At 46.5% G+C, this 12,327-nt stretch overlaps 1 protein-coding gene across 2 annotated transcripts in view; it reads right to left on the bottom strand.

Moving 5' to 3' along the window:
* Positions 1-12,327, bottom strand: part of igsf3 (immunoglobulin superfamily, member 3) — a 71,228-nt gene that overhangs the window by 18,198 nt on the left and 40,703 nt on the right. For both annotated transcript variants that reach the window (XM_076747404.1, XM_076747405.1), the window contains exons 4-6: positions 8,296-8,682; positions 3,768-4,175; positions 23-448 (exon numbers count right to left, since the gene is read on the bottom strand). In XM_076747404.1, coding sequence (XP_076603519.1) covers positions 23-448; positions 3,768-4,175; positions 8,296-8,682 — 1,221 coding nt within the window. The remainder of the gene's footprint in view (positions 1-22; positions 449-3,767; positions 4,176-8,295; positions 8,683-12,327) is intronic.

Raw genomic sequence — 12,327 nt, 5'->3', positions numbered from 1 at the left:
GCAAGCAGCCATGCAGATTTACCTGGCTGTAGGACACTGATGCCAAGCAGGTTGGAAGTGCGGTTGGCGACTCTGGTCCAGCTGTTGTCGTAGTTCTTCCTCCACAGGACGGCGGTGCACTGGTACTTGCCCGCCTCGCGACGCCCTGCCCGGGTCACTGACAAGCGAAAGTTGGTGTTGGAGTGCGACCGGTCCACCGTGGTGCGGGTACCAAGCCCCAGCAGCTGCTCCCCCCACTGCAGCGTGCCCTCACGGGTGAAAGTCACCAGGTCTTTGAACTCTCCCTGATCCTCGTTGTCAGCTTCGGTGCCAGCCGGCATGAAGCTCCAGGTGACGGAGGTGGGCACGCGTGGGTTGTGACGAGGCTTGACCAGGCACAGGAGGTCAAAGGAGTCTCCAAATGTGATGGATGGCGTCCGCGATGAAGCTGACACCATGAAGGAGGACTCTAGATGGTGGAAGAAAAGGAGGAGAGGATGTTACTGACGTCAGATTGTCAGAGGGCCTTTAGAGTAGAGCTGATTGCATGTAATAGCACGCAGCATGGGTGTGTGATCAGGTCTGTTCTCTAAAAGCTTGAAGCTCAGCAAATGATGTGGGGGTTCATAATTGTTTTCCAGGAAGGAACTGTTCTTTTAAGCACGGCTACCGAGAGATGCAAAGCCCCCCGCTAGAACAAAATACAGCATTTACTTTAAGTGCACAGACTTCTTGGTAGAGCTGTTCTCCATCTCCACAAGCATTTTACTCCATCATTATGACCAAAAGCCTGTCATTTAGCTTCCGCATGTGAGCGTATATACTGTATGTACTACTCTGTGCTTGTGTCTAAGTACGAGTTGCTGTGTGCTTTACTGTGAGAGCGTGCTTTAAAATGAATGGGTGATGCAACAATGAAAACCCAGGGGGGAGATTTCCTCTAAGCGCCGATGTTCGATCTACGCCCAACTCCTTGCCAAGTCTAAAGTATCCTCATTAAGATAAAAACGTTCACATAACTCCATACATTATCGCCAAGATACATCTGCAATGGAAAGCTGGGGAGTCGGGAAAGAGTGAGAGAGAGAAAAATCCCTTTTTTTCCTCTGTGGCCCTTTAATAACCTGGCCCTGCTGTGCCTATTTCAGGGCAACGTGAATGATTGAGCTGGAATATGAGAAACACGGTCACGCACAGATAAAAAAAGAAAGAGGGAGGTGCAACGGAGAGATGTTCATGAAGTCTGATTTTTGCCAGATCACATAATTCATTTCCTTGAGACTTTGCAGATTTCTCCATTATGTTCTTGTCAACAGCCACATCACTTTCGACCGTCCCTCACCCTCTCTCTCCCTCCGACAGCCATCAACCCCGATGTCCTTCAGGGTGTGTAATCGATGGCTCTCTGTCCAGACTTGGATACTGCTGGGACAGCCGCCTGGGGCCATAATTCTCTAATAGACAATAACTCTTCCTTCTCACTCTATCTCTCATCTCCCTGCACCCCTCCTCCATCCAGCCATGTCCCTCACTGTCTGCCGGCCTCTGTGACAGAAAAGAGGATTTCACGGCGATCCATTTTTCCCATACAACTCCTGTCTCTTTGTCCGTGTGAATAAACATGAATGAGTATGTTTCGGTCACTGTACAGTGTGTGTGTTTGAGGGGGACACTGTGTCTATAGGATACTCGTACACACTTGCCACCACAGACACCCTGAGGGCCCCTTAAGCCAATCTGCTGGAGAGAAGAATCTCCACCAAGCACCTTTGTCCTCACTGTGGCAACAAAAACACAAGGCTGCCAGGGGACATCCCCCGCCCATCCCCTCCAGGTCTCATCAGCAAAGCACAGAGAGTCCATAAAGGAGGAGGCCACGGACTAAATTAAGGTACAGTGGCCATATATAATATCTTGAGCTTCACCCCGAAGACTGGTTCACTCAGAGAACATGCCAGCGTGAAGCCCAAGCTCAGAAGGAAACTGAAGCACAACTTTTCTTTTTTTATTCATGAGGTGCAAGAACCAAACAAGCAAGGCAAGAGAAGTAAACTAGAAGAAAGATGAAACACAGAAAAAAAAGTGCTCTATCCGCATGGTGGGTTTAGGTCCAATAAAACTGCAGTTGGAAGCTAAAGTGAGAAAAACGAGCTCCAAAACAAATCTGAGACGAGGTAAAACACACACATTGACCGTCACACAAGAGCGCACATTTAGAAAATCCTTTGATCAACAAGCATGGAGGAGAGGCAGAGGAGATGTCGAGGAGTGCAGCTGCAAGGAGACAAGCGGCTTCGGACTTCTTTTCCCTGATTTGCATAATGCGTCCCTTGTTCCTCAAACTAATGTTTCTGTTGTTGCCCGAACTTAACAAATGGCCACTTAAAAACTGACATCTCTTCTCTGCAGCACCACTGTGTGCTGCTGCAGGGAGCTAATCCGTTGGCTGTGTGTGTATGTGTGTGTGTATTGAGCACCGTACTCCTGGCCTGCCAGCTCCTCACTGCTCCGCTCCAGTGGCTTCCTCAGCCTGTACCGAGGATGTTCAGCTTAACTCAGCACTGACAGAGGAGACCCACAGACTGTGAAACACATTGCCACTGCATTTCCATTCTAATAATTCTGGCTAATCCATATGGCTGTGTGTGCGAGTGTGTGTGTGTGTGTGCGTCTATGATGGGTGTCACGGTAGCACCGCTCATGATGTGTGGCAGGTGGTGTCAGAGTGTGTGTGTGTGTGTCTTAATAGCTCATTTCCCTGAGCGGTGCATGAATAAACCATGGTCTACTATGTGGACTGCATGTTCTGCCCTCGCCATTCACGAGTCTTTAGCAAATCACAAACCGTACGGCGTGCTTAGATTTGGTGTGCATGTGAGCAGACACGCTGTCTTTTAAGAAGGTTTACATGCACGCAGGGACGGATTTTCAATGGGGGGGGGTAAATCTGATGTAGTTGAATCCGAACCTTGCATGGAAATAATATTACAGCAGGATAAACAATATCATCCATATGATCGAGGATATTTACACCTGCAACAAGCTCAGCTGCTGCTTGTCAAAACAAAACTAAAATGAAACAAATAACTGCGCAGAGCATTTGTTTTAATCTGTTTATCTCCATAGGTTGATCGAGGGTTAGCGGCTGCTCTGCGCGCACAAGAACACACTGAGATTCAGCTTCAGCAAAACAAGAAAACACAGGATTTACGGGATAAAAGCAGTCAGGCAGCGTAAGAACAAGAGCATGCTGCGTCCCTTTTTCTGTACAGCCAAGTTGGATTTGGACTATTTAAAATGAGGAAATGTGCAATTTTATTTCCTGCATCATTCAGTTATGTTCAGTAGCCTCTCTAAACTTTTAGCTGTCGCTTCATATACTGTATATATTTCACCTTCAAATTCACCATTCTTTCATACTTATGGCTAATGGTGTCAAGATACCTGAATTATAAACTTTTTTAGCATAACAAAAATAACTTTATTCATTAAATAATTAACATTATTATTACTATTCTTAAAACTTTCCCTACATTTTTTTTAAAGCTTCAGAAATTTCAATACAATATAATGTAGAATTAACAGAGATTGGATTGTTTTAAACATGAAAAAGTTTTGAATTTTCATAGTATTGATTATTCAAAAAGGTATAACATTTTAACTGTGTTTCACTCCAACCAGCAGGGGGCGCTGCAGCCGCCACAGCACCCACTCTTCCTGTGTCTTAACGACTTGACAGAATCAGAATATACACCATATTGGCGTTAGATGAGGCTGTAATAACTTACCAACAGTCTTGACGGTGAGTGTCTTGGTGGCTGACTTCTCTCCAATCTTCTCCCAGTTTAGCTCTGGTTCCGTCCCAGTCTGAAGCCACTCGGTGGCTGTGCAGCGGTACTGGCCCTCGTCCCCAGGTAAGGAATTATAGAGGGACAGGGAGAACGTGTCGCCCCGCACCTTCTCCACACGTACCTCCCCATAGCTAGAGCGCTCTCTGTAGGCCGGACTGTGCCATACAGCGCCGTCCCGATCCACGGAGGCCACCTCCTGAGCCGGTGCAGTCCCCTGCTTGTCTGTCCACTGCCAGACGACAGACAGGGGGCCCGTGGTGGAGTAAACCGAGCAGGTCAACTGGATCACGTCACCCTCTAGGACCTCGGAAGAGTTACTGGACAAGGCCACTGTGATGTTGCTCTCTGAGGTGAAGAGAAAACAGAGAGAGAGAGAGACCTGGAGGTGAGCACGAGTTGAGAAAAAGTTCCTCAAAAACTCCTCACACTGAATCCCAGAGACAACAGGAATCACATTTTCTGTGTTAACACATTCACAGAGTACAGGAGGCCAGGGGCATTAAAACAAATCGTTGAGCCTGTTCCCGGGAGTTTCACGCAGTCTTGTGCGAGTACTGCGCACGTGTGTTCGAATGCTTCTGTGTGTGTGTGTGAGAGGACGATAGCGCGGTTTGGTAACCGGCCTCGGGCACACTGGAATGACAGCCAGAAGAAGAGACCCTGGTGAGTTTGTGTGAGCGGGCTGTGATTCTCCCTCTGAACCCTGTGTGGCTTGTTGACCAAGTCCACACGGGAGCAGGAGAGAAGGCTCAGATCACAGGACTCAGCGGCACTTCAGAAGAAGAGGAGGATGAAAGTCTTTACTGGCTCTTCTTCTCTGTTTTTCTGCTTTATCTCGACTCTCATCACCTCAGCGTCCATCAAACATGGAGCTCTGGTTGACCCAAAAGCTCTCTCAGCTCTGCGGGGGCCGCGGCTGCTGTCTCATGGGGGTGTGACTTAAGGTTTTTTTTTCTCCCCTCAGGCCAAGCTCGGCTGCTTCCCTCTCAGCTCGCCAGCACTCCTAATAAGCGTGAGCTCTCTCTGAATATGGAATATCACACTCAAATGAACAAAGGGAAAACCCTTCATCCTTTTCCTCTTCCTTTCTGTCTTTCATTGTAACAGCTGCATATTTTTTTTTTCTCTCAGCCAAGAACATATTGTATTCTATCACTTTTTCACACTGAGACGTGAAGAGAGGATTGTTAGACAGTTATGCGAGTAGACACACACACACACACACACACACACACACACACACACACACACACACACACACACACACTCTGCTTCCGATGAAACTGTCTTGTTTCTGGACAACTTTGCCTTTCTCTAACTTTCCCTTTTCCTTCCTCTTTGAGTTTTACTTTTTATGTGTTTGCATTTTCCCCACCTGCTCCTTCTTTGTTTTTTAACTATGGAAAGCTCTTTATCTCTATTACAGTATATCACAGGGCAGGAATTATACCACAGCCAAAGTGCCACGGATGCCCTGAAGTGATGCGCCAGTGTGTCAAAGTTAGTTTGAGAGGCCGAGCTTGCAGTGATGAAAAAGGCTAATCAAGAATCATTACAGCTCAAAACATGCTAAACTGGATGAGCTACAAGGACAAATGCGCTTTGAAAAGGATGATGCTCTTGATGCCCAACAAGCAGCTTTCACAGACCACATTCTGACAGAGGCAGTGTTCTGCAGGAAAGTTTCGTGGTGAGCGAACTAAGAGCTAAGAAGCTGAAACCTCATTCAGAAGGAGAATTTGTGAAGGACAGCTTTGTTGCTGCTGTGGAGCTGCCAGGACCAGACAGAGTAAAACTGTTCCAATGTCAGTTCTTCTGGAATAATTCCAGAGAGATGAAGGAAATCCTGATGTGGAAACACAGCGATAGCCAGTGTCTGTGTGATCTGGCCTTCATGGTGGACATTACCAAATACCTCTCAGAGCTGAACCTCGAGCCAGCTTCTCAGCTCTCTGCTTTCAAGTATGAAAACATTTGCAACTGGACAGAGGAGACACTGAGCATTTTCCCGCTCTGCAAGAACAAAATCCTGCTATGACATCTGAATATGCTGCTGAGTGTGAAAACTCCTTCGGGCATTTTTGTGAGAGGTTTCAGGACATAAAAAGTAAACAAAAGGAACTGAACATATTTGCTGTTTGACGTGGAACCAGCTGATGTGCCTGACAACCTGCAACACGAAATCACTGAGCTGCACAGCAATGACCTACTGCTGTGAGCAGCTCTTTTCAAAACTGACAAAGACTCAGTTCCGCTCAAGACTGACTGACCCAAACCTGAAAAACCAGCCGTGAGTATCATCATCATCATCATCACCACTACTAGTTGACATCAGACGCCTCACTCAAGAGAAGCAGTTCAAGCCATCACAAACGTTAGTGTGATACACGTGTTCAATAATTTAGCACGGCCAGGGGCGCTGCCAGAGGCGGGGCCAGGGGGGGCCGCCGTGATACAATTGCTGACCGCTCCAAGTGAGCGGCAGCATGCAGTAAATGGCTGCTCTTTGTGTGCAAACATGATGTGCTTGATGGTGTTCTTAATGACTCCTGATAAAAATTGAAAGCTCAACGTTCTCATCACATGTTTTTTTTTTATCCAGAAACAGCTAATATTTCTCTGTCTAATATGATCTCCTCTTTCTGTCAGCCGCCGTGTGTCTGCAGCGTCAGTGACAAGAAGAAAGTAGCAGTCTGCCTTGAGAAGTTTCTCATCAGCGTGTTTGACGTTTAACACGTAAAAAAGTGTTTTCAGTCATTTTTCTGACTGCTCTTATGATCTCACGCTCAAATGCGAATAGTTGCAAGGGTGTTGGTTATAACAAGTCAAACATCAGGTTCCAATTTTAATGATTTCGACTTTAATTCAGTGACTCCTGATTGCTGATTGGAGACTGTTTTGTCTTCATAATAAGTAATGATCACTTATTGCTATTGTAACATTGGTTTTGGCTGCAACACCCCAATGAATGTTATCAGTTTGTATTTATCAAAAGCCAAAGTTGCCTTGCCCTAAAAAAGATCTTACTCCAGGCCTGATACCCCCTCTCTTCATTCCCTCTAACCTTGCATTTGTCCTTTACATCTGTATGATAGAGATTCAGTGTGGCATGTAAGCTCTCTCTCCCTTTCTCATTGCAAAGGTAAACTCATCCATCAACACTGATTTGTCAGAAGTGTTTACGTCTGTTTTTCCTTTGCTGTCACCTCTGCCTGCCTCTGACTCATCAACTTTAACCCCTGCCACACTCTATTACTGACTCGCACCCAATTCCCCCAATTAGAGTGATGAAGCACAACTTGAAATCGTGTGTGTGCGTGTGTGTGTGTGTGAGAGAGAGAGAGTAGGCATACGAGGACAGTTTGCGCATGAAATACATGTCCACCTGACCACGACTGCTGTGTTTCATGGAAGTTCTCCTTCAATAACCATGGCCATTATCCTGTGTAAACACTATAAACCTCCTTTATGGGGCATTAAGGTCCTTTGTTGGAAAAACAAAACCTCCCATACAGAGAGGTTCCCTGGAGACTGCTGCAGGCTTGAGGCCATTGTTTTTGGGCTGATTTAGCAGGGGGGTGCAGAGCGGTCAGAATAAGGGAGTATTGGCTGCGTGAGAGGAGATACTACTCTGTGGTTATTATGTTTTATTATGCTGGTAGCAGCTGTCGCCACACACTGCTCCGGCCCTAAGAGACATGGAGATACAGAGAGAAAAAGGGATGAAGCAAGTGACCCAAACCGGCGGAGGGGCGTTTTCCTGCTGCCACCGAGATGAAGAGAAATCTCGGTGACTGATGAGAGGATTGCGAGCGGGGTTTAAAACTGTAAATTTGCATCGCTGAGCTGCAAGCTTGACACAACCCCACCGGCCTGCCCTGCTTAACCCAGCTGAAGAGGTCTAGCCCCAGCAGAACACATTAATTCAGCCTGGGGAACCACTTAGAGGGCCCTGGAGAGCTGCACGCCTTTCTCTGCTTCTTTTCTTTCTTCACGCTTTAATTTCATGGCTGTTAGCTCAGCCTCCTTGACTCTGGACTCTTCTGCTCTCCATTATCCTACTATAGTGTTACCCCCCCCCCCGACCAGCTAAGCCAAGGAAATGGTAAGGACCATAATGCTGCATTACCAATCCTTAGCAATCCACTCAAACAGAAAATACATCAGGAATAAGAGTAGCATTGTCCTTTCCTCTCTTACTCACAGTTAACAATAGAGGCTGTGCAGCTATCTTTTATAGGCCACCTTGGACAGAGAGAGAGAGAGAGAGAGAGAGAGAGAGAGAGGGAGAGAGAGAGAGAGAGAGAGAGCGAGGGAGACAGGGAGGCTGGAGAGGAGCACAGCATGACATCCCATACTGCCTACATGAAGATAAAACTGTTATTATGAAAAGCTCATCATTCTTAGTGTAATTGACAACTAAGGACAACTAAGCCAGTGGCCTCATGAACAGATTATTACTCACTGAGCGGCTGGACTGTGATCTGGACATTGCGTGACCTCTTGCTGCGGTCGATGAAGTCTCCCGTGGGCGTCTTCTCCCGTTCCGTCACACGGCAGATGTATTTCCCAGCGTCTTCGGGGCGGAGGTGCTGCAGTTTGAGCAGGTGCACGTTGGCGCTCTCTTTTCGTACGGTCATGTGACCGGCTGCCTCGCGGGCGATATAATCGGGGCCCAGGACAGGCACGGCACTGGGGCCCACCACGGCCACCGGTGAGCTGCTGAAGACCCACGACACCGAGAAGAAACGCTCCGGCACATTCTGGGCCTCGATGGTGCAGCGAAGCTCCAGCGGCTCACCGGCCGTGAAGGACCGTCGCTCCGTGCTCACCTGGATGCTGAAGTCCCGATCTGAGTGAAAAAGATGGAGGGGAAACAGAGTGAAAAATACAGATTAATGGAAATTTTAGTAAGTGGCTCCAAAAATGTATGTATTGCAAGGGAAACACTCAGCGATAGAAATCCACATATAAGTATGATGCATGTACATATATGACACAAACAATAAAATCTCCCTGTTGTATGTTGCACATTTTTGTGACTTAGTAAGATGAGGATTTTATCCAATACTGGTAAAAGTACAAAACCCTTGAATATAGCACTAGATTTAAAAATAAAGCAGCAGAATGGAAAGAGCGTAGGAGTGGGGGAGCTCTCTTCAAGAAGGTGACATTTGTTAGGTTTCCAAACAACTTGTTTCTGATGTCTAAAACAAGACTGATGTCTAAATATGGGCTACAATTGAAATGCATGACACTGCTACGTTTTCTCAACATCCACAGTCTGGGATGCTGAACCTGCATGCTAAAAGACAGAGAGTGAGAGGATTGAGGGAGAGGGCGGCTGGAGGTGGGGTCTGCGGTGGTCAAGGATGGGTGGGGGCAATAAAAAAGCATCAGCTAGTGCCGAAGAGATAGAAAGAGAGAACAAATGCAAAGTCGAGAAGCTTGAGGTCACACAGTGCATCACTCCGGCAAAATGCTGATCTTTCAGAGAGCTCTGCTCTCTCTCCCCCCTTGGTTTCACCTCTGCAATAAAAAACACATCTAATTAAAATTCTCTTCAGCAGCCTGAAACACAGTCAGGCGCTCTCCTCCTCCTCCTCCTCCTCCTGCACGGTCTAAGACAGAACAGACAAAGTAAACACTGCTAGCGTTAGCCACATCATGCCACACATGCACATGTGCGGCTGTGTTTGAATGTGTGTGTACGGCTGAGTGTTCAGTTTTATTTGCTGTATTAATTTCCAGATGATGAGCACGGTATGTATCAGAGACGGCTGCTTTGCCTCTCAGTGAGGTGGCGGCCCCGAGCTGTAATTACAAAGACTTTAAACAGACTTCCTAAAAAAACACACTCGTGTGGAAAAGTTCAAAGCCTGCCATTGGTATAGAGCTCGTTATGCAGGGGAACATTATAGTGGGAGGGAAAAGGATACTGTTCACACATACAGTACAGTTTCTCACTCTGTATCTTTGCATTGTGGACTGTTTCCTTTGGATTGCATTTTTTATTATTTGACATTTTGCAGACTAAATGATAAATAATCACTAGAATATTCAGTGCTGAAAATAATCATTATTACAGCAGAAGGGCACACACACATACATACATACATACATACATACATACATACATACATGCATGCATGCAATGACATCGGGGTAAAGTGGAAGGCCCAAATATTCTAAAGGAGCAGCAAGACATTGCATTATGACATTTGACTGTGATTAACTGTGATGAAAGGGGAGCAATTCGAAAAGGGCATTGACCTGCTTTGGCAAGTATTTGTCACCACTCGGCACGGAGCTCTAGGACCGTGTTTCACAGGAAGAGCTCGGATGAGAGGATGCAGAGACACGGGATAGAAAACAGCCTCAGTCCAGCATATGTTAGTTGTTAGAGCTAATCAGAAAAAAAAATTAAAGAAGTATGAAGTAGCACAAGGAGGAAGGAGGAAGTGGGTGATGGAGAAAAACTGAGGAAGAGGAAAAAAAATGCAGTGATGAGACAGGACTGAAATGAGAGGTGACGTGAGAGGAAAGGAGGAGGTGGGAGAAAAGGGAAAGAGAGATGGTAAAAATCGAGAGTGGAAGGTGCATTAGGATTCTGTCCGTCGCTCTTCTCTCTGATGCTGAGGCTGTGGGTGATTAGCTAGTGATGGGGTTGTCTTGAGATCCACTCCATCTTTTATAATATGAGCCTAATGGAGGAACGGCACCCTCTCCTTTCCAAATTTCTCCCTCTCTCTCTCCCTCTCCCTGTTCCAAATATGCACATGGACAGGTGCAACATCAAATACACAAGTTTAGCCTGAAGGTATGCGAGATGCGCCCTCACCGCGCATTACCTAAGCACACAAGAGGAAATCAAAATGAATCCACACATATACACAAATTCGAGCACTCACAGACAGCGACACACACAACTCTGCTGTATTCTCTTTGTCACGCAACAACACCTCCATCCATTATAGATTACAGAGAAGACAGAGAGTGACGAAGGCTGCTGAGGGGGGAGCTCTTTGTGCCTTTTGTCTCCTCCCTGAAGTAGCAGGAACTCATCTGACAAACCTGCTTTACATCTGAGTTCTCACTCTCCTTCTCATCCACACAGCACTATCTAGGGCACCATCAACTTGTATTGGTCCAGAGTGGATCTGATGCTTAATGGAGGAACGGCAGAATGACTCCACTTTGAAATGATTTACTGGCGTGAGACACTCGCCACTGCGTGCTTCCTTGGTAATTGAGCTAATGTCAAAGCAGTTCATCACCCATCTCCGTGGCTCTTTCTTGGAAGCATACAAAGACGTTCTTTGTGGGTGCGGAATAAAGCACAGTGGGTGTGAAGGGGTCGAGTCGGGTGGGAGGTTATAAGTACATGTGAGGAGTTGTGAAGCCATCTTTGTTTCTGGTCCGTCCACTCCAGAGGTTGACAGCTTATTAGATCATTATCATACGAGGCCTACTCCTCCACCCACCCCCCCAAATGCACTCTTTGTTTCTCCCACATACTTCCATCATGCACCCCTTGTTACTTTCTCAACCCCCGTGTCTCCCTGCCACCCCCCCACCATTTCCTCTTCCTCCTCCGGCTGGTAACTCCCTTCCATTAGACAATCTCCTCCTTCAGAGCCACATTAAACCAGCATGGTTTCTCCCACTAATGCACACAAGAATAAACTGGTCCAACTGTTGACGAGAAGTGATTGAAAAAAAATATTTTTGGCCTCTGATCTCCGGGCCACCTGTTGCCTGGGAGATTGTGTAAGTGGAATCCATAGGCCTCCCATGTCAAACACCCACACTGTTTGGAGCTGGTTAAATTATTCTTGGACATGCTTGTAATGTTGCCCATCAAACAGACACAAATACAAAAGTGGGGAGTCTGTGGAGGTTTAGTTAAGCCCTTTTTAGCAAGCTAATGAGCTTAGTGGGAGATACCGATCAGTGATCAGAGGAAGCCGGCCCACATGCCCATGTGTGTGTCTGTCAAAAGGACAGGGGAGACCTAAGAGCAGGGCTCGACAGCTCAAGAATTTCACTCGCATCATCAAGTAAAAATAAGAGTGTGCGAATGTGAAAGATTATTCAAGTGCACCAGTGGGAATGACCACTTCCAGATGATTCAAAGGCAGAATATTCTGAAGATTGGTTCTTGTATTGGTACTTGAAGGAAACCACGGAGACAGAGACAGAGACGCACACACACAGCTGAACAGAGAGGTGAACCCAGGTGCAGCGCATGATACTCAAGCTGACGACAGCTATGCTCATGTAGAATAAAACCTTCACAGCTAAAAAGCCAATAAGAGTAATTTATCAAAACGCCTGTTCAACAAGCACAAACCAGCATGTTTTCTTTCACCTGTTGTGTTGGCAGATTATCCACCACCAGTATGTTTTAGCCATAGCACACTAATTGTTATGAACAAAATGAACCTATTTGGCCTAACTGGCCTTGTATATTAAAAATCTGGCACAGTCTTGTTGA

The sequence above is a fragment of the Chaetodon auriga genome, chromosome 13 (genome assembly GCF_051107435.1).
Source record: "Chaetodon auriga isolate fChaAug3 chromosome 13, fChaAug3.hap1, whole genome shotgun sequence".
Classification (NCBI taxonomy): Eukaryota; Metazoa; Chordata; class Actinopteri; order Chaetodontiformes; family Chaetodontidae; genus Chaetodon; species Chaetodon auriga.
This window is presented reverse-complemented; position numbering and strand designations above follow the sequence as displayed.